Raw genomic sequence first — 21469 nt, 5'->3', positions numbered from 1 at the left:
AGTTTGGACTTTTCTCTGAAGTGTTTTCCACACTGGTCACAGTGGTATGGTCTTTCTCCAGTGTGGATTCTCTGGTGTCTTTTAAGGTTGTGACCAGTGTGGAAGTATTTTCCACACTGGTCACATCCATAGGGTTTCTTTCCGGTGTGGATTCTCTGGTGTCTTTTAAGTTTGGCAATTTCAGTGAAGTGTTTTCCACACTGTTCACAGCTGTGCTGTTTTGGTTGAGCCAAACTTCTTTGTTCATTTACTGGTGGTAGGACAGGGAAACAAGAAGGAAGATGTAACACTGGATTGGAAACAAAGACAAAGTGAAGCTGGTTAAGAAATTGAAAGATGAAATAATTTGGGAATTTAACATTACGTTAAAACTGTTATGAATCCCTCCTTCAAGACAATCTTCATTTATGTGCATTAAAACAAACATTTTAATCCAAGTGTAATTATTTGGCCGGTTTAAGTAACATCTTATACTAGCTAACTAGTGATGACAAAACAATCCATGACAGACAAGCAACTGCACATGAATGTATTACTATACTATTAACTATAAAAATAGATATTAAAAGAGACTAAAACCTACAGAAATCTAACCTACAACAAAGCTACGGGACACGTTAAAATTAAAAATCAACAAAAAGGAAAACCAACCAAACTTACATAGATCTTGATGGTCTTTGGGTTCCTCCTGTTCAGCAGAGTTGTTCCTGGTGGGGTTGAGAGAGTTCATCTTCACCTGAAGTCTGGAGTCCACAGTCAGTTATGGTTGAAATGATTGATATCTGGAGGATGTGTGAAGACATGACCACTACACACTCTTCTTATACTAGAGAGCCTGAGGTGGAACCACTAACTGCTTGCAATGATTGGCCAAAGAGGAGAACAACAGAGACATCTGTCCACCAATCACAACCTAACCCCTCCTAGGTTCAGTCCTATACAACACTACTTTAATTACATTTTCTGGTGTGGACATTGATACAAAATACAATTGTAAAAGTACAAAATTAAGTAGACCTAAGTAGGAACTAACAAATGCATAGTATTAACACATTGAAAAATTCTTATTCATTCATGGAGAAAAAAATGTAACTCAGTGAATTAATTTAAAATAAGGCAAACATTTTGCTACTCATCCGTTTCACAACAACATACAATTATGAAGTGGGATTTTCCATTAGGAAGATAAGTAATTGAATGAAATGTTACATAAAAGCTAGCTGGCTCACCTATTATGTTAACCATGTAAATTGCTAATAATGTCATGGATCAGATTTGATGTGAAGATTCTTGAGCATTGAAAACAAACAACATAAGGCATAACATCCACCCAACACCCTGAAATACATTCATATTACACTTTACAATGTCAACACTGCATGCATTCCACTGTCTGGTGCGCACATGAATGATGACATAAAAATGTGACATTAAGTAGTAAGACCTAATAAATAACACCAACCAAGAATGTGTTGTAATTAGGAAAATAAAAATGCTACTCATCCCTTTCACAACAACATTTATGAAGTGGTGTCTTCTTTTTTCTGAAGAGAAGGCATTTCATTAAATATTAAACAAAAAAAAACATTTTCACTGTGTGTACATTAGCCAGGTAAATAATGTGTTAGATGAACTCTACAGAACTCAGTGGAGTATCTGTTATTAACATTAGACACTAGTAGTGTGAGAAGCTGAATATAAAATAAGTCAAATAGACAATGACTGTCAGTAATCTCACCAGTGTTCTTTCACAAGTTGGCCTGATTACATGTTGGGTGGGTGTGAGACTTTGTCATTGATTGGTCTATAGCTTTATCATTAGCATGTCATTCAGTCAAAGTAGTTGCATAAAGATGGTTTCTATTGTAATTAAAACCCAGTCATTGTTTTGTCTGAAAAGAACAGTATTGTGTAATGATGATCATTGGTCAGTGATTGGTCTATTAGCTTTTACATTCACATGTAATTCAGTAGTGCATAATGAGGGTAGATCATTCAATTTCACTGTTTTGTCACTAACCATGAGCCTTGACTATTGCTTGGCCTAAAGCTGTGGTTCCCCTTTTTCAGTGGTGGAAAAAGTACTCCCATGCTTTATTTAAGTAAAAGTATCAATACCGCTATGTAGAAATACTCTGTTACAAGTGAAAGTCAGCAATTCAAAGGTATTGGTGTCAAAATATAATGAAAGTACAAAACTAAAAGTGCTCATTGTTCATAATGTCCCATTTCACATGTTAAAAATGTTATACAAATATTTTGAAAATAGCAGATCTACAATCTCACAATGTGTCGCATCATGAAGCATTGTGAGCTTGTAGATATGCTATTTTCAAATGGTCGAAATACATTTAGGGCTGAGGTAGTTTGTGTGTTTTGCGATAATAATCAAAGTCTAAAAAGTAACTAGTGAACAACATTTGCCTCTGAGGTGTAGTGGAGTAGAAGTAAAAGTATTGAAAATTGGAAATACTCCAGTAAAGTAAAAAAAAATACCCCAAAATTGTACTCAAGTACAGTAGCTACTCAAGTAAATTTACTTAATTACTTTACACCTATAACCGTTTGTTCACAATCACATGTAAGGTGTTGTCCTCTGTCCAGCTGTGCACATCAGCTATATGCTGTTTCACTTAAAGGCATTTACCTTTCAAGTCCTATGTAGAGACATTTTCATTTGTGAAAAATAGCAGATCTACAAGCTCATAGTGGCACAGAGTGCCGCGCTGTAAGCTTGGTTATCTGAATTAGCTTGACGGCTTGAGATTAGTTTAGAATATACATAATTACTTGTTTGAGTAAAATCCAATTCCTCCAACCCAGAACGTTAGACTTATCTGTGAAATGTATTCTCACATACTCTAAATAACATATTTTGCCATGAGGCCAAGTCATCCAAACATTTTACTTTTCTGAATACGTTTCATTCCCACAGGGTTGTGGGAGAAAGCAGATTTCCATAAATAGTATAGAGGAACAGGACATTTAAGGCAATTCACCACAAAGTAAGTTAAAGGATAGTTTGTCTTTGTGGAAATGATTAGTTGAAAATGTACTTGCATTTGAATTTTACAGCAACCACTAATGCACAAATATGGACTATTGTCCACACATCTGGAATCGGAGGTGGACAAAGTAATCAACCCCAGTACTTGAGTCAAAGTATATACTTCACGTTAAATATCACTAAACTACAAGTAAATGTTGCTCAGTGAAACTTTTATTTGAGTCATTACATAAAAGGATATACAAAAGTTCATGCTTAAAAAAAGACATGTGTATTCAAGTACAAGTATTTGCTTTTCATATCAATGCTGTAATGTTTTCACAATGCATTTATATCACATTGTAACTCTCTGTAACACTCTATATCAACACCTTCAAAAGTATACATGCACAATAAAAAAAAAATATATATATAACATTGTAAACATTCATTAAACATAGTAAACATTTGAAAACATATTGACCATATGTTCCCGGCATTTTTTGCTAGACAGCCAAATTCAAAATGGCGCCCGGCGCCATCTCTAAAAATTAACTTTTGATTTGGATGACCTAGAATCATGTATGAAGGCACTTTTCCATACAAGTCAACCATGCGGTGGAGTCAAAACGAGGTCTGACAATTACAATTGTGTCAGATTTGGAATCCTCATGGTTGACTTGTATGGAAAAGTGCCTTCATACATGATTCTAGGTCATCCAGATCAAAAGTTAATTTTTAGAGATGGTGCCGGGCGCCATTTTGAATTTGGCTGTCTAGCAAAAAATGCCGGGATTTTTGAGAGGGACCTGGGGGCTAAATCTTTTCTAAAGGGTCCATAGAGGTCAAATCAATCGTCAAACCATCCTTGCCAAAGGATGGTCACAGAACCTCACTTTTGGACCCTACTATAAATAAGATTCCTTGGCATTAGTGAGGACCAATTATATATGAAGATAAGGTGGGAAATGGGTGAAGTGTTCCTTTAAGTGTTTAAGTGTTGCTCATTTAGCTGGGGACCCCCCCTCAAGGACCACAGGGGGACCGCATGCCTCACTTTGAGAACCACTGATCTACACACACGCACGTGCACACGCACACGCACACACACAGACGGCTAAGCAGACAGAACTGTGTTGCTTTGATAAGTGTGTTATTGTCGGATGACCCCCGTGACCCTCTTAGTATGGTCCTGGTCCTCCACGGTGTGTCACTCTCCATCAACACCGCCGTCTCCACGGCGACAACAACAATGTGTCATCCTGTCACTCTCACCCACGTGGAAAAAAAACACCCCTGCACTCTGCAGCCAGGTGAACAGTGTTGGGCAAAGTTAACCCATTCCCCCATTAAGACCTGGGACACATCTCTGTCATTTGTTAGATTTGAGCTAAAAAGCATTATTTTACACTTAAGATATACAGATATACAAGCTATGAGCTTGTAGATCTGCTATTTTTGAAACATTGAGAAAATGTGTGTAAATCTTTGAATATATATATTTTTTAAAGCGAACATTTTAACTCAAATCTTTGCTTCTGGGGATCCCTGGAACAAAATATTTTGAGATGGGGGTCCGCGGCCAAATACATATCATTTTGGGGGTCCTTGACATGAAAAGGTTTTGATCACACCACTGTACCAACATACGTTTTTCCTGAAAACGGTTAGGATTTAGAAGATTTTAAATTTTTTGAATTTTTGAGAATTCCGGGCTAGCCTTTTCCTTACCTTTATATGATATTATATCCTAGGACGAGTGGTACTGTAGGAACAATTCATAACTCCATCCCGCGTCCACCGCAGCTAAAAACCAGAGTAGACGGCCATGTGCTAGATCGCCTATTTTTATCGCTCAAATTATTTTGTTGATATCTGACGTTCATAATGACAGAAACGTCACCACAGTGTTTTTGTCCCAAATCGGTCGTCATAGTGTTTACAAGCTGACTTGGTTGAAATCACGGGTGAAATCTCGTCTTGTGAGACTTGAGGGAGGAGTGCATCTAACACAAACACAGGAGAGGTTTCTGTCATTGACTGAACGTCAGATATCAACAACAGCAACAAAATATTGAGCAATAAAAAGACGCGATCTAGCGCATGGACCGTCCGCTCGGGTTTTTAGCTGCGGTGGACTCGGGAGGGAGTTATGACATTTTTCAAGCAACACTGTACCAAACTAACACATTAGCACAAAGTAACAATGCCCCCATGGAAAGATGGAACGTTTGTCACTTCAGACAATGACACAAAACTGAATTAACTAAAGAACAGAAGCACAAAACCTACAACATAAAGTACTCACTTATCAGGAATGACGCATACTGCACAGAGGTCTGTACTGGAGGCAAACAAAACTAGACTGACACTCTGGGTTGTATTAACCTGAACACAATACATTATAATTGCAGTAGGTGGGCTCCAATATCCAACTGCCCAATAAGGCCCTTCTGCCTGTTAAGGGACTGGTATGATACACAATTAACTGGAAGTAAGAACACCTGAGTAATCATTATTGACAACACCTGTGTAATCATGGCCTTTCTTACACAGAGAAATTAGAAAGGTAAGGAAATGGAATTCTCCTTTTAAGACCTGCGGCCGATTCGACAAATGCCTTCTGAATCAGTTCTCACACTTTCAAGATGTTTCTAAAAAAATAGCAGATGTACAAGCTCGCAGCACGGCACGAAATGACACGCTGTGAGCTTGTACATCTGCTATTTTTTTGAATGGCCAACGCAAAAATCTAAAATGACATTTTTAACGGGTCAAAAGTGCACGAGCAGATTTTAAAGGAAGAACGAGGAACAAGCACTGCTGAGGGTGTACATTGTGTTGGGTTCCGTATATTGTTGTGTTTATTTGACCAATTATTGACGGTGTTGCATTGAACGGTGATTGTCTTTTGCCCTGCTGCATCTACGGTACCCGTTCTTGCCCTGTAATCTGTAGCTTAACTGCTGTGCTGTCTTTGGCGACTGAATTTCCCCTCGCGGTATCTGTAAAGGAACCCCAACCCCCCTAGTAGCAGAGCAGCATGGTGCATTAACGCACGGGGTCTACCGGGCCCTGGAGCAGGGGTACAAGAGCGTGCGTGTGCGTGTGCGCGTGTGTGTGTGTGTGTGTGTGTGTGTGTGTGTGTGTGTGTGTGTGTGTGTGTGTGTGTGTGTGTGTGTGTGCACTCGAGGTTGATTCTCACCGCTTTTTATCCTACCCCACACACACTTTCTCTCCCCACCCCATCTCTTATATTTTGTTAATATTATATTATCATGAAAATCTTAGTGTTTTGCCAATTATTTGGGGCCCCACGTGCACTATTCTTACGGCCCGCAGGTTGAGAACCGCTGCATTGATGCACAGAGCAAACCCCCCCCCCTCTGGCATTTTATCACAAACATTTCGACTGATGAACCGTTTACCTGGCTATTTTATTGATTCCCTTTCATTTGATTGGTGGAGGGGAGGTGAGCATCCACTGGATTGGCAATTAAACTATAGGGACAGGATGACAAGCGTTTTGATTGAATACTTTAACCCATTAAGACCTGAGGCGATTCTTACAAAAACAGTTTTGGGAAAAAAAATCTAAAACATTTTTTTCAAGATTTTTCAAAAAAAGCAGATCTACAAGCTCATAGCGCGGCACTCGGTGCCGCGCTATGAGCTTGTAGATCTGCTATTTTTGAATAGCCACAGAAATCTAAAGTGACAGAGATGCGTTCCAGGTCTTAATGGGTTAATAGTCAGAACATTGACATTAAAGCTAAAAGGATAAAAAAAAGTCCTGCGGTCTTGTTTCTATTGTGGTCCTTTGTATTCAATCCATCAACATAGTATACGACATTAACACAATAATGCCATCAACAATACAAACACTATTTGCACAAAAGAGCTGGGAAATGTATTTGTTTTAGTCTCCTGATGACATAAAACAAAAGTTCACTGAAGAAGCAATCCAACTTTTTCCCACTTCAAACTGTCCCTTACAGTAGCTTTTAATGTACTTGTAGACAGTTTTGTACCAGCAGAAACAAGCCCAGTTTGACCCAGACATCTTTGATAGGTATTAAACCATAGGTAAAAGTCCAGAGAAGAGTCTGTATTAGAGATAGCCTGACTCCTTTGACTCTAGCCTATAGAGGAAGCCTTTATGCCTTTTTACCATCTCAGTGCTGGGCTATAGGTGCAGACTATTTGCTTTTATATTTGGCAGCCGAGGACATTATACCCACAGACTGGTTGTTAGAGGGTTTCAGCAACTTGGGATGCCCAAAAAGGCCGGCAAAGTATTATGCTGTCTCTGCTATAATTGGCAGCCGGAGACGCTGTCACTTATACCCATAGAGTACTGAGTGACATGCTTAAACCATGATTTTGTGAATGTGACCTTAACCCATTAAGACCTGGAACTGTGTCATTTTTTTATTTGAGCTAAAAAAGCATTATTTTACACATTGGGCTATTCAAAAATAGCAGATCTACAAGCTCATAGCGCGGCACCGAGTGCCGCGCTACAAGCTTGTAGATCTGCTATTTTTGAAAATTCGTGAAAATGTGTGCAAATCTTTGAATATATATATTTTTAAAGCGAACATTTTTAACTCAAATATTTGCTTCTGGGGGTCCCTGGAACAAAACATTTTGATGGGGGTCCACGGCCAAATACATACAATTTTGGGGGTCCTTGACATGAAAAAGATTGAGCACCACTGATACAGAAACATACGTTTTTCAGAAAACTGTTGAGATTTCGGAGACATGTAGAATCGGCTTCAGGTCTCAATGGGTTAAACCATGATTTTGTAAACGTGACCTTAACTGTACCTTTTAATATGTGTGTCCTTGCACGCTCTCCTCAATGTGGACGTGAATACATTGTTGTTGAAATGTGTTCCTGCAGACGTGGACGAGTGCTCCGAGGGGAACGGTGGATGCCAGCAGATCTGTGTCAACATGATGGGGAGTTATGAGTGTCGCTGCCGAGACGGATTCTTCCTGAGCGACAATCAACACACCTGCATACAGAGGCCAAAAGGTTAGCACACACACACACACGCACGCACGCACGCACGCACGCACGCACGCACGCATACGCGCACACACACGCACGCACGCACACACACGCACGCACGCACGCACGCACGCATGCACACACACGCACACACACGCACATACACACATCCAGGTTTTCTGCACGTTGCTCATTAGCAGTGTATTTGACCTGTGGCTGGATCGTGTCTTGACCTGTCATGAATAATGCAGTGAAATATGCAAATACAAATGAGTAGATGTGTCGTGTGTGTGTGTGTGTGTGTGTGTGTGTGTGTGTGTGTGGCGGGGGGGGGGGGGGGGGGGGGGGGGAAATAAGAAATAAAACAAGGATAAACTTGGAAAGTGCATTCCTCGGAGCACGTATACCCGCCAGGCCAGGTTGCCTACCCAGGGCTGTGTTGCGACCTGTTATAGCGCCACCATGAGGCCAATTTGAAAAAAAGGGTGGCATTTCCTACATGACCTTAGTGGGAATGTGCGTGCAAAAGTATCACGGCAATTGGTGCTGCAATTGGTGCTGCTGCTGTTCATGATTTGTGGCATGTTGTGCCAAAACGGGCCACTCCTGCAAACTGTTGAAGCCAGTTAACCCATTTAGACCGGGAAATAGCACCGAGTCTGTAAAAAAAAAGTCAAATCTTTGCTTCTGGGGGTCCCTGGAACAACATATTTTGAGATGGGGATCTGAGGCCAAATACATATAATTGTGGGGGTTGACATGAGAAGGTTTTTTCAAAAAAGGATTTAGAAGACATTTGTACAATCCCCAAGAAGCAAAGATTTGAGTTACAAATGATGCATTAAAAAAATTATATATATATTCAAAGATTTGCAGACATTTTCATGATTTTTCAAAAAATAGCCAAGGAAATGTAAAAATTACACACAGATGCGTTCCCGGTCTTAAATGGTTAATCATTCAGAGAAAAAAAACTGACGGATGAATCCTGATCACATAATGTACAAATCAGTCAAGTCCAGCACAGTTGGTTCCTTGCATTGTTCTGCCACTATGTTGCATCACTCTATATGCATATGAATGCATCGCTCTATGCGAAACACCTCGTATGTCCATATTAAAATGGTGACTTTTCAGGAAATGGGGGAAAAAAATAACCTGTGTCTATTCGAAAATAGCCGATTTACTCGTTGTGAGCTTGTAGATCTTTTTTTGCTACTTTAGCGTGACACTTGTGTACGACAAAGTAGAGCATGAATTTACGGAAAAAACACATAAAGTTTGAATATAGAGATAAGAGGTTTCTGCTCCGACAGTGACGTTATGATGAAAGCTATCTGTGTCTGTGTGTGTGCCTCTGGTCCAAGGTGTTATAGTTAGTATAGTCAGTGTAAACATCAAAGGAAACCAAAGCCAATGTCTCAGAGCTACTTCAAAATCTATTCCCTCTGAGATCAATGTGGTTACATGTCTGTCTGCTGTTTCACCCCATAATAAAGTCACCTTGTTTCACACACAAGGATTCCATGCTGGCGTTTTTGCAGGCACATCCACTTTTGCCAACCGGGCTTGGGCAATTCAAACACACTGCCTTTCGAGCACTTTTTCAGCAAAAGTATCAATACTGCAATGTAGGAATACTCTGTTACAAGTAAAAGTCCGGAATTCAAAATGCGCTTGAGTAAAAGTACAAATGTATTGCCATCAAAATGTACCAAAAGTACTCATTATGCAGAATGTCCCATTTCAAGTTTTCAAATGTATACACATCTTTTGAAAATAGCCGATCTACAAGCTCACAATGCGTCGCGATGCGACGCATTGTGAGCTTGTAGATCGGCTATTTTCAAGTGGCCGAAATGTATATAGGGTTGTACGGAAGTGGTTAATGTATGTTTTGTAATAATAATCAAGATCGTCAAAGTAACTAGTAACTAAAGATTTCAAATCGTTGTAGTGGAGTAAAAGTACAATATTTGTCTCTAGTGGAGTAGAAGTAAAAGTATTGGACATGGGAAATACTCAAGTAAAGTACAAATACCTCAAAATTGTACTTAAGTAAATGTACTTAGTTACTTTCCACCACTTCTGCCTTTACTACAGCAAACAACCTTTATAATTGTTTTAGTTGCCTTATACAGTAGGTTCAAGATTACATAAAAGTTAATATGCCATTGGCTGTTTATGTTCTTTTTGGAAAGAATGAAAATCCCCTTATAGGAAAATAGCATAGATAGCTACTCCTATGGAAAGGCTATCATATATGAATGTACTTACAATGACCCTATAACGTTTATGTTGTTTATAGTATAAACAATTTAGTACACGTTTCGTGCTGTAGAAACCCCGACGCGGAAGTGCATGTAAACAAGCGTGCGTGCGAGACGGCGGAGGGTCCCGACTAACGCCTGGAACAATAATATTTCTAACGCGATCCTCCATTGCAGAGTGATCGCCGATCGAAAACGGCTCGCTTCCACCACGTTAAAAAGAAATGGAGATATTAAGCTTTTAGTCAAGGAGTTAACATTGGAGCGGCCGACCGGAAGCGTTTTTGACATGGATTGACATCCGGCCTCTCCTTCTCAGAGACTCCTTGGATAATCCCAAAGTTTTGTTAGAGCGCCCCACATGGGCCCCTTGTATAAAAATAAAATTTGGGCCAAAAACGGTCTGGATAGTTTATGGCACACATTGTGTTAAACATAAATCTCACCTCTCCTGGGGCGGTCCCTGGCAGAAAACCATTTTCAGATGAGGGGGTCCGCGGGCCAAATACATATCAATTTGGGGGTCCTTGGCACGAAAACGTTTGTGAACTATTACTGCCCTTTAGGGGTCCCAGTCCCATGGCTGTGATCTAGTCTGTTCCTCGTTTGGTTCCATGGTGTGTATAGACTGCTAGACTGTGAGATCTAGTCTGTTGCGCCATAAGTGAGCCTTTAACCCTTTCAATCCTGCAACGCATCTCTGTCATTTTAAGATTCTGTCATTAAGATTAGCAGATCTACAAGCTCATAGCTACGAACTTGTAAATCTGCTATTTTTTTTTTAAATCGCGAAAATGCGTGCAAATCTTTTTTTTTATAAAGCGTCCATTTGTAACTGTCAAATGTCTCAACAAAATGTCTTCATTTTTCTGAAAGCTATCGTTGCTATATCAGTGGTGCTCAAACTTTTCCTTGTCAAGGAAAAAATGACATGTATTTCGCCGCCGATCCTCATCAAAATATTTTTGTTCCAGGGACCCCCTAGAAGCAAAGATTTGAATTAAAAATGCTGTTTCAAAAATATATATGTATTCAAAGATTGCACAAATGTTCGAGATTTTTCAAAAATAGCAGATCTACAAGCTTGTAGTTCTGCTATTTTTGAATAGCCCAAAGTATAAGCCCACGTTTAAGAAGCTGCTTTATGAGATGAGTCTGGCCTTTAGTGAACTGTCAATGTTGATGTTTCATAAGCGCTCTGTTATTTGAATGGATCATGTGTTTCAAAGGGCTAGACAGCACTGGAAGAAGTACTCCCTTTTTGTTTTACTTAAAAGGATGACTTCACCCATTTTCAACCTATCTTCTTATATAATTGGTCCTCACACCAGTGGTGGAAAAAGTACTCAAATGTTGTACTTAGGTAAAAGTACTCAATACTGCAATGTAGAAGTACTCTGTTACAAGTAAAAGTCCGGAATGTTTGAAAATAGCCGAGCTCACATGTGAGCTTGTAGATCGGCTATTTTCAAACAACCTTCGTATAAAAGGGCTGCCGGTCATCAAATATCCATGAATTCAAGTCTCCATGGGATGAGTAATCGATAGGAAAAATAGCCATTTTGGGGGTGAACTATCCCTTTAAGGTAATAGAGACGACAGCCTTTTCTCTTCCTGGAAAGTTAGCATGCTATAATAGAAGTTGTTAGAAGTTGAAATTGTTATATTAAAAGTAAATAAATACAAGTTGTACCTGGTTTGAAATGACCAAACCTGCCTAGCGATGTCACGCAGGCTTCTGAACTGTTCATTATAATGAGCGACCAATTTTACCGTATGAAGATAGGTTGAAAACGGGTGAAATGGTCCTTTACTAATTTAAAGCTGTCAAATAATTGTAGTTGGTTAAAAAAAAAAATATATATATATATATATATATATATACCTCTGCGATGTAGTGGAGAGAAGAAGAATAAAAGTATCAAAAAAATGGAGATAACTGTAAGTAGTTACAACCAAAAGTTCCTCAAAATTGTACCAGTATTTGAGTAAATGTACTTAGTTACTTTCCACCGCTGCCAGTATACAGTATCTGTCTGTATCTATCAGAGACACCATTGCGAAGGCGCCGATCCGAGTTCTGTTCTGTTCTGTCTCTCTCTCTCTCTCTCTCTCTCTCTCTCCCCCCCCCCCCCCCCCCCCCCCTCCTCTGTCCTCTGTTGGATAAACACGCGCCGCCCTGGTCTCTGTTAATCTTCCATTTCTCATGTTAACCCTTTACGACCTGAAGCCGATTCTACAAATTCTTCTAAATCTCAACATTATTCTGAAAAAATGTTTCTACAAAAGTTTCTATATCAGTGGTTCTCAAACCTTTTCATGTCATGGACCCCCAAAATGATATGTATTTCGCTGCGGACCCCCAACTCAAAACATTTTGTTCCAGGGACCCCCAGAAGCAAAGGTTTGAGTTAAAATTGTTCGCTTTAAAACAATAAATATTCAAAGATTTGCAAAAAAAAAATCATAATTTTTCAAAAATAGCAGATCTACAAGCTCGTAGCGCGGCACTCGGTGCCGCGCTATGAGCTTGTATATCTGCTATTTTTAAATAGCCCAAAGTGTAAAATAATGCTTTTTAGCTCAAATCAAAAAGTGACACAGATGCGTTCCAGGTCTTAGCGGGTTAATATTGTCTGCTATTGCTTCCAGATGAGATCCATTTGGGAAGCGGAGCGATTAAAGTCTCCATAAATCTCCTGACGTGCCTTTACACACAGACTCAGCGGAGAGGAGCCCGTCCTGTCATTGTTCCGTTATTCTAGAGAGAGAATAACGCTTCGGAAACAAGCAGGAGAGTCATCTGCTTGTTATTATTGCTTCTTTATTACAACAGTGTGTCAGGGGCTGGAAAGTAACTACATTACATTTACTCAGGTACCGTATACTTAAAGTGAAACATTTGGGGTACTTTTACTTTACTAATAGAGTATTTCAAGTTAACTTAGTCAATGCTTTTATTTCTACTCCACTACATCTCAGAGGCAAATATTGTACTTTTTTGCTCGACTACAATTATTTGAAAACTTTAGTTAGGCCTACTTTGCAGATTTTAGATTATTATTACAAAACATACATTAACCACTTCAACACTATACACTTTGGCTATTTGAATACATTTTATACACAATGATTGATACCTCGGGAAACGGGACACTCTGTACAATGAGTATTTTTACTTTCGGTACTTGGAAGAATATTTTGAACACTTTTGCACTTTTTACTCAAGTAACATTTGAACACCAGACTTTTTACTTGTAACAGAGTATTTCTACATTGCAAGTATCGATACTTTTACTCAAGTACAAAAACGGCTGTACTCTTTCCACCGCTGCAGTGTGTAAGCGAAGGCACATGGAAGAGGAAATGGGGAGGAAGTGGGCTCTGCTCCGCGGCAGCACGGTACTGGTTATTGGACAATAAGCCAAAGGAATTGTTCCCCGAGCATCAGTTATCGATTTGTAAGAAACAATAACAAAAAGAAAAACAACAAAAAAAGGACCCTACAGCGGTTGGTTCTCAAAGTGGGGTCCGGGGAAGCCCAGGTGGGTCTTCGATGGGCCTGGCAAAGGGTCCCCCTGCTAAAATGATTGAGAGGTATAGGAACCAAATGGACTCGCGTGGCTCTGTAACGCTGAGAAGGGTACAAATGGAACCAAATGGGCCCGTCACGGGCCCATTTGGTTCCATTTGTACCCTTCTCAGAGTTAAGTAGGCTCTATGCATAGCGGCCATATTCCTTCAAAGGTGTTAACAATGACCAGGGTCACCCCGTCAGGTGATACGAAGCGGCCTGCTCACTCACTCATGCATTGAAAAGAAGCATGAAGCTCAGTTCGGGGCTCTCCCCAGGCTGGCGGAGGGAGAGTAGCGCCCAGGATTACAAGCTTAGGCAATTGGCACTGGGTGAAAAAATGGGGTAACAAAATTGTGGGATAAAAAAAGAAGGAAAAAAAAAACAATGACCAAGTTCTGTTATACTGTGCTACTCTAGGGTAGCACAGTATTACTCAAACGTTTTAGTGTCAAGAACCACCATAACTCCTAGAGTGTACAAATGGAACCCTATTTAATTGCACAGAGCAGCAGCCAGATGTATATTATTAGGGGTGGGACGATATGGGTATCTCACGATACGATATCTGTGGCGATATTAGGCCCTCGATAACAATAATATCATGATATTCGATATATTGCGATATCACGATATATTGCATGAAATTTCACCAATGATATATCACAATATAGTCCTTGTATTCAATTCATAAACACATACAATAGCACCAAACAGTTCAAAGTCATCATTACACAAATACAGAGTCGGAAAAACAACGTATCACAAACGGGGGGGGATTTTTTTAAATTTTTATATATCGATATTTTTCGGCAGTATATCGATTATTTATCGCAGGAGAAAGTATCGCGATATATCGTCCCACCCCTAATGTACATGTTGTTCAGTATATCTCACTCCTTGTATTGACGGACGAAAAAGTTGCCATGTTCTGCAGTAATGTAGAAACGGGTGAATCGAATCGTTAACCTGGTGGAATCGTAATGGAACTGAATCATGAGCGCAGTGCCTGCCAATGCACACCTCTAGTAAACTGGGGGTCCTTGACATGAAAAAAGTTAAGAGAATCACTGGGCAGGGCGCGACCCCGTGGGCACGCGGGTCTCACTCTAAACAAAAAGCTATACTATAAAGGCCGAGGTGCAGCAGTTATAGCTCTGCAGAGTTTTATGGCTCTCATTAAAAAGACATCAGCCTCTAATGGGTCAGGTGAGTGTGTGTGTGTGTGTGTGTGTGTGTGTGTGTGTGTGGGGGGGGTGGACAGTAGAGATGGTGGCACCAACCACCTGGCCCTGCCAGCCTCTTGTCCCCCCGCTGGTTAGCTAGAGCTTGTTAGCAACAGAGCCGCTGCCAATTAGAGCGGCATGGGGTCTGCCAGGCTGCAGGGCCTAATGACAGCCCCTGCTGCTGCTGGCCTGTCTGTGATTAGACCTGCACCCTGCCAAAAATGTACTTAAAGTAGCAAAAGTAAAAGTACTAAAATGTTTGAAAATAGCAGATCTACAAGCTCACAACGCGTCGCGATGCGACGCGTTGTGAGCTTGTAGATCTGCTATTTTCAAATAGCCTGTATGTATAAAATAGGGCTAAAGTGGTTAATGTACGTTTCATAATATCATCATTTATATCTGAGAAGTAACTCGTAACTTAAGTTTTCAAATAGTTGTAGTGGAGTAAAAGTACAATGTTTGCCTCTGAGATGTAGTGGAGTAGAAGTAAAAGTATTGGAAATACTCAAGTAAAGTACAAATGCCTCAACATTGTACTTAAGTACGGTACTTAAGTAAATGTACTCGGTTACTTTACACCACTGCACATGGTACCTGAGATAAGACATAAAGGTGTGCGAGGGCACGGTGGCGCAGTAGGTAGGCGCTGTCGCCTCACAGCCAGAAGGGTCCTGGGTTCGACAAAAATCGTGGGAGGAAAATGTAGGGAAAAAATCAAATAAAGGTGTGTGAGCATAGCAGCAGATGTATACTGTGCGTGAAATACTTATGAAGATTAGTTAAGGTGCTAGAAAAAAACACAATAAAGAGACAAAAGTCCTCTCCTCGCCTCGCCTCTCCTCTCCTCTCCCTCTAAATGTCTGTCTGTCTGTCTGTCTGTCTGTCTGTCTGTCTGTCTGTCTGTCTGTCTGGCTGGCTGGCTTTGGCCAAAATGTAACAGTTCATTTATTTCCCCCCAAACATTTCCTCCTCCAGTCAAGGAATATAAAAGGCCTTTGAAAGAGCAAGCCAAGGTGCTTAGTGGTGGATAGGAACGGGGCCGGTCAGGTCCACAAAGCGTTCCGCTTTCTTTGTGTTTTTGATTTATTGGGCTTTTTTTCTATACAGAGTCGGGGGGGGGGGGGGGGGGGGGGGGCCTGCCATGTGCGTGAGACTGTCCAGCACACAGGAATTCTGGGTTCAAGTCCACTCTTGACATCTATAATTTTTAGTTTGCTACTTTTTTTTAAACGTCCGGCGGGTGGAAATTATAACGGAACGTGTGTGCTGATGGATTGTTACGCAAGTCAGTTCGTGCGTTGGCCTTTTACTCTTGTTTTTTTGTTTTTTTGCCACATGTGAACCGAAAAAAGACGATAAAAGACTCACGGTATCGGCTGAATAAATGTGCTGCTGCACAGTAATGTGATTGTCTCTCCAAGCACCTTGACATGTCACTTTTAATGAGAAATTCTTAGAGTGCCGTGTGTGTGTGTGTGTGTGTGTGTGTGTGTGTGTGTGTGCGCGCGCGTGTGCGTGTGTGTCGATCTTCCAATCAATTCTGCTGGCGAATAAGATAGAAGCGTGGCTGCCACGCCGCTGAAAGCTGTGATATCTTTGGAATGTCTCCAATAATAATTTTTATAATATTTCTGGAGTGTCTGTCTGCAATACACTGGCCTGATAGATATGCAGACGAATTGGAAGCTTGTCTCTAGCTGGCTCGGCGGGGGTTTGATTACTCGGGCCCTCAAGCCTTGGTTTTATAATTTGCCGTGTGTTGGAAAATAGCCGATCTACAAGCTCTTGTCAGCTTGCAGATCGGCTATTTTCGGATATTCTTATCAGAGTGTTGGAGAGTTGACATTTTCTGTGTACAAGGCCGTGAGAACTAGTTTGATTTTCTCCTATAATCGTCGCTTCCATCACACACTCGATGCACTATCAGCGGTAACATGCTTGTTCTGTGAAGATTAATGGTGTCGTTTTTGTCTGTCTCTTCTCCTGTGAGTGTTGTCATGTAGTTCCCTTATCAGTCACCTGAGCAGACATGAAACAAATCAAAAATACATTCTCTGCTCTACGGCAGGCATTTGGCATGACACTGCTTGTGTTTAATGCGTTAAAATAAACTGTCTGACACCGCTTGTCTCTAATTAATGTAAATGAATTAAAACAGGTTTCTGAAAACCTTATGTTGCTATATGAGTGGTGCTCAAAACTTTTTCATGTCATGGTCCCCCAAAATGATATGTATTTGGCCCGCCGACCCCCATCTCAAAATGTATCGTTCCAGGGACCCCCAGAAGCAAAGATTTGAGTTTAACATGTTTTTTAAAAAACATATATATATATACTAGAGTTTCGGGGGGCTACGCCCCCCTCAACCCCAGCCGCGCACGGGGCCCAGCGTGGGTGCGTGTATATTGGGGTACCCAAATCGCCGGAGTAAAAGTGTCCAAAAGGAAAAAAAAAAAAAAAAAAAAATTTGGAAAAAATGTTAATAGTGATTGTTACTTTGGTGGTCCGCGGACCCCCTGGTGGTCCGCCGACCCCTGTGAGTGTTGGGACCCCCGGGGACCCCCCTGGAACATGGCGGACCCCTTCGGCAGTTTTTTTTTTTTTTTTTTGGTTTGCTTGTTTCTGTCGCTTGTTTTTTAAAACCTGGCAGCAAACTTGGCAACCCGACTGACATCACTGACCTATCCTTGGTATTTGTACTTCCGGGTTGCATAATGATGACATCACTGTCGAGTCCTGTGGTGTCATGAACCTAGGCAGGTTTGTTTACCAGATTACCCTGGGCAGCGTGCTGTGCTGGGGCCGTGGCTGTTTGTTTTTGTGTTTGGGATGAACATGGCACGTGAAGGACGGACATATTGTGATCGAGACATGAGTGAAGTGAAAGTAACGGCCTGGGTGTAACAAAGGAGGTACGTAAGAAGGGGGGGGGGGGGTTTAAGCAAAGGAGCTGTGTGTGTGCTGTTGTGGAGGACATGGGCAGAGTGCAATGGCGGCCGCTCGTGTTGTTTCGGCGAAACCCGTCGCCGTGCGGTGTCGGTGGTGTGCACGGTAAACGGTACGAAGCTGCCTCCCCTTCCGTTTTGTCCGACATTTGGTGAGTAGAATTAATTATGTTGCGCGGTGGAAAAGGTGTAGTGAGCAATGAGATGTCCCCTACGCGACGCGTAAATTCAGCGCGGCCGCCGTGGCGAGTCAGTTGGCGACATGTGGTCTGGCGGTGCGTTGTTTATTCGATAACAGAGCTGTGGGGTGTCCGCACCTAGGGTGCGGAAGTCGCTCGCCATTTATATAGTTAGATATATATATATATATTCAAAGATTTGCACACATTTTCACGATTTATCCAAAATAGCAGATATACGTTATATCTGCTATTTTTGAATAGCCAAAGCATAAAATAATGGTTAAAGTGGTTCAAATCTAAAATGACACGGATGCTTTCCCGGTTTTAATGGGTTAATATCAGTGTTAATTTAGTTGACTAAGTCTAAAAGACTTTGATATTTAGTCGACTAAGAGTAGACTAAGAATAAACTATTTCAGAAGACTAAACTAGGACTAAAACTAAATGGTGTGTTATTCAAAAGACTAAGACTAAATCAGAATGTGCTGTCAAAATGAACATAAAGTAATAATATAAATATATATTTATATATATAATACTAGAGTTTCGGGGGGCTACGCCCCCCTCAACCCCAGCCGCGCACGGGGCCCAGCGTGGCCGTGTGTATATTGGGGGACCCAAATCGCCGGAGTGAAACTGTGGAAAAGTTTTTTTGAAAAAGGAAAAAATGTGAAGAAATAATATTTGTTATGTTTCAGGGGGTCCACAGGGGGTCCGCGGACCCCCTGATGGTCCACTGACCCCCTGTGGAGTGTTGGGACGCGCGGGGACACCCCTGGAACATTGCGGACCATTTCGGTGTTTTTTTTTTTTTCATGAAGGTGGTTGCTTGTTTCTGGCGCAGGCTGTGCAAACCTGGCAACCCAGCGCATGCTGCCGCACGTTTAAGTGGCGTAGCGTCATGAGGGTCAGTGGGGCCGTGGCTCGGTCAGTGAAGACCCTGTAGTGCGGATGATATGTGGCATAGAGGGGCAGATTGTAAATCCACAGAGGAAACATCCGTGGGCTACCATTGGTTCAGCGATGTGTGCGGTCGCCCTGCGGCCCCTCCTCCTCCACCAATGTGCAGTATTGAGAGCCCTGACGTCACAACAATTGGAGCGATGGGCACTGCACTGTGGTTGGTTAGGGTACACCTAGGGCCCAGGTAGAAGCCAGTGAAAGGCTGCATGGGCAAACCCAGTTAGGACCCGCCTTGGTCCCACATAAACATGGCTAGTTGGGGCCCACCTAAGGGCCAGGTAGAAGCTACTTATAGCCTGCATGGGCATCGCAGTTGGGACTGAAGTGGATGGCGCTGACATTGCTGACATGGGGTCCATATGGTTTAGCCCACCTTGAAACCATATGGGAACTACGCTGGCATGCTGGCTGTAATGCAAACGCTGCATCATACCTGCAGTGTGTAGTTTGATGTTGTGTGTGTAGCAGATATACCTGCAGTGTGTAGATCACTGTCCATAGGAAAGTCAATGCCCAGCAGTTTTTTTTTTCCCCAGCAGAGTTTCTAGTGTCTCTGTGTCTCTCTGGAAGAGGTTGCACATGAACTCTGCAGCCGCACTGAGGCGCTCCAACACAAACACTCTGACATTAAGCTGCTTCACACAACAAACATCAGCACCACGCTGCTGTTTGTCCAAAAGACACAATATCTCCTCTCCCACCGACGTCATGTGTTCATTTATCGACAGGCGTACAGAGTCCTTTTGACACATTTTACGTCGTTTATCCAGCTCTCACTGACTCTCCACATCGGGCTGTTATTTTGCTGCGATCAAGTCAACGATGTGAGAGATTAGCTATCACAGACGGACGGACAGGGGGTGAAACATAGTCTTGCGCCATGCCTTTCGGCCTGGCGGAGACAATAAAAAACCGAAAGTAAGGGAAATGGCCATTTCTGCAACAGAAGTAGTCAATAAACTATGCTATGAAAACATGGGCCACATTGGCAAAGAATGTAAGAAAGAGGCAATCATGTAGAAAATAGCCGATCTCCAAGCGTACAAAGCCTCTCAACGTGAGGCGTTTCGAGCTTGTAGATCGGCTATTTTCACAATATTTACTTGTGGAACGGAGTCAAACAGAATGGGGGGGTCCCAGATCAAGTACGTGTATTTGGGGGGGGGGGGAGGGGGGGGGGGGGCGGCGTGAAAGGGTTGATAAACACTGCTCTAATCGGAGCGAAATTATCTGAAATTACTACATGAGCATAATGCAGCGTAACATGCGTTGCACGGGGCGGTCCTGCCATTACGTTAGTTACTGTAGTTGCTGTGGAGCTACATAGTTCTCCAGAAGACACACACAAACATACACCATCTACAATGGACGAACTGAGCAGCAATATAGACATTCACCACACGAACGTGCATTGTTGACAAAGTGATTGCACAGCCGCTGCAGGCATGACAACCAGGTTAGCGTTAGCGACATGGCAGCTATCACAGCGCCCTGTCCGTCGTGCTGCAACTGCCTGTGATGGCTACAGCAGTAACAGCAAGCTGTCTGCGATGCCATTGTCTGGAGACTGCTCTTAGCGTGACACGACCAATGAGAGTGAGCGCTGTAGTTGTTGCTAAGATACGGTGGCGTCTCTGCCCCATAGCTTGTAGATCTCTCACACATGATTGGCGTAGGCTGCGTTGCCAGGTCTGACTTTGTGTGTAAGCAATGGTCGGCTTATTTTTGCGCGCCTTTGGGCTCTTTTGCATTTTGCGCACGGCAGCGCTTGTTTAGCGTACGTCAGCGCGACGTGGCAACGGACGTGGCAACGTGAAAGGTGATTGGCTGGTGAAAAGAAACACCCGACGTTACACCAGAAATGGTGCCTGGAGAAAATGGTGACCAAAAAAAAAGTTTGGAAAAAAAGGAAAAAAAACCCGCAGCGGCTGGCTGCTGTTGTGGTGATGAGGTCGTGCGCACGGTAAACGGTACGAAGCTGGCTCCCCTTCCGTTTTGTCCGACATTTGGTGAGTAGAATTAATTATGTTTCTCGGTGGAAAAGGTGTAGTGAACAGTGAGATGTCCCCTACGCGAGGCGTAAATTCAGCGCGGCCGCCGTGGCGAGTCAGTAGGCGACATGTGGTCTGGCGGTGCGTTGTTTATTCGATAACAGAGCTGTGGGGTGTCGCCACCGAGGGTGCGGAAGTTGCTCGCCATTTATATAGTTAGATAAAGTCCATGCATTAAGCCTGTAGTATCATCACACTGCTCGTCTCTAATATAAAGTCCATGCATTAAGCCTGTAGTATCATCACACT

The 21469-nt window shown here is 42.1% G+C and overlaps 1 protein-coding gene across 4 annotated transcripts in view; it reads left to right on the top strand.

Annotated features, from left to right (window-relative positions):
* The window catches only part of scube3 (signal peptide, CUB domain, EGF-like 3), a 259149-nt gene that overhangs the window by 98397 nt on the left and 139283 nt on the right, over nt 1-21469 (top strand). For all 4 annotated transcript variants that reach the window (XM_084069065.1, XM_084069064.1, XM_084069063.1 and 1 more), the window contains exon 4: nt 7896-8030. In XM_084069065.1, the coding sequence (XP_083925191.1) occupies nt 7896-8030 (135 nt within the window). The remainder of the gene's footprint in view (nt 1-7895; nt 8031-21469) is intronic.

The sequence above is a fragment of the Gymnoscopelus microlampas genome (genome assembly GCF_963454915.1).
Source record: "Gymnoscopelus microlampas genome assembly, chromosome: 10".
NCBI lineage: Eukaryota > Metazoa > Chordata > Actinopteri > Myctophiformes > Myctophidae > Gymnoscopelus > Gymnoscopelus microlampas.
Note: the sequence above shows the minus strand (reverse complement) of the source record. Positions and strands in the feature narration are given on the sequence as shown.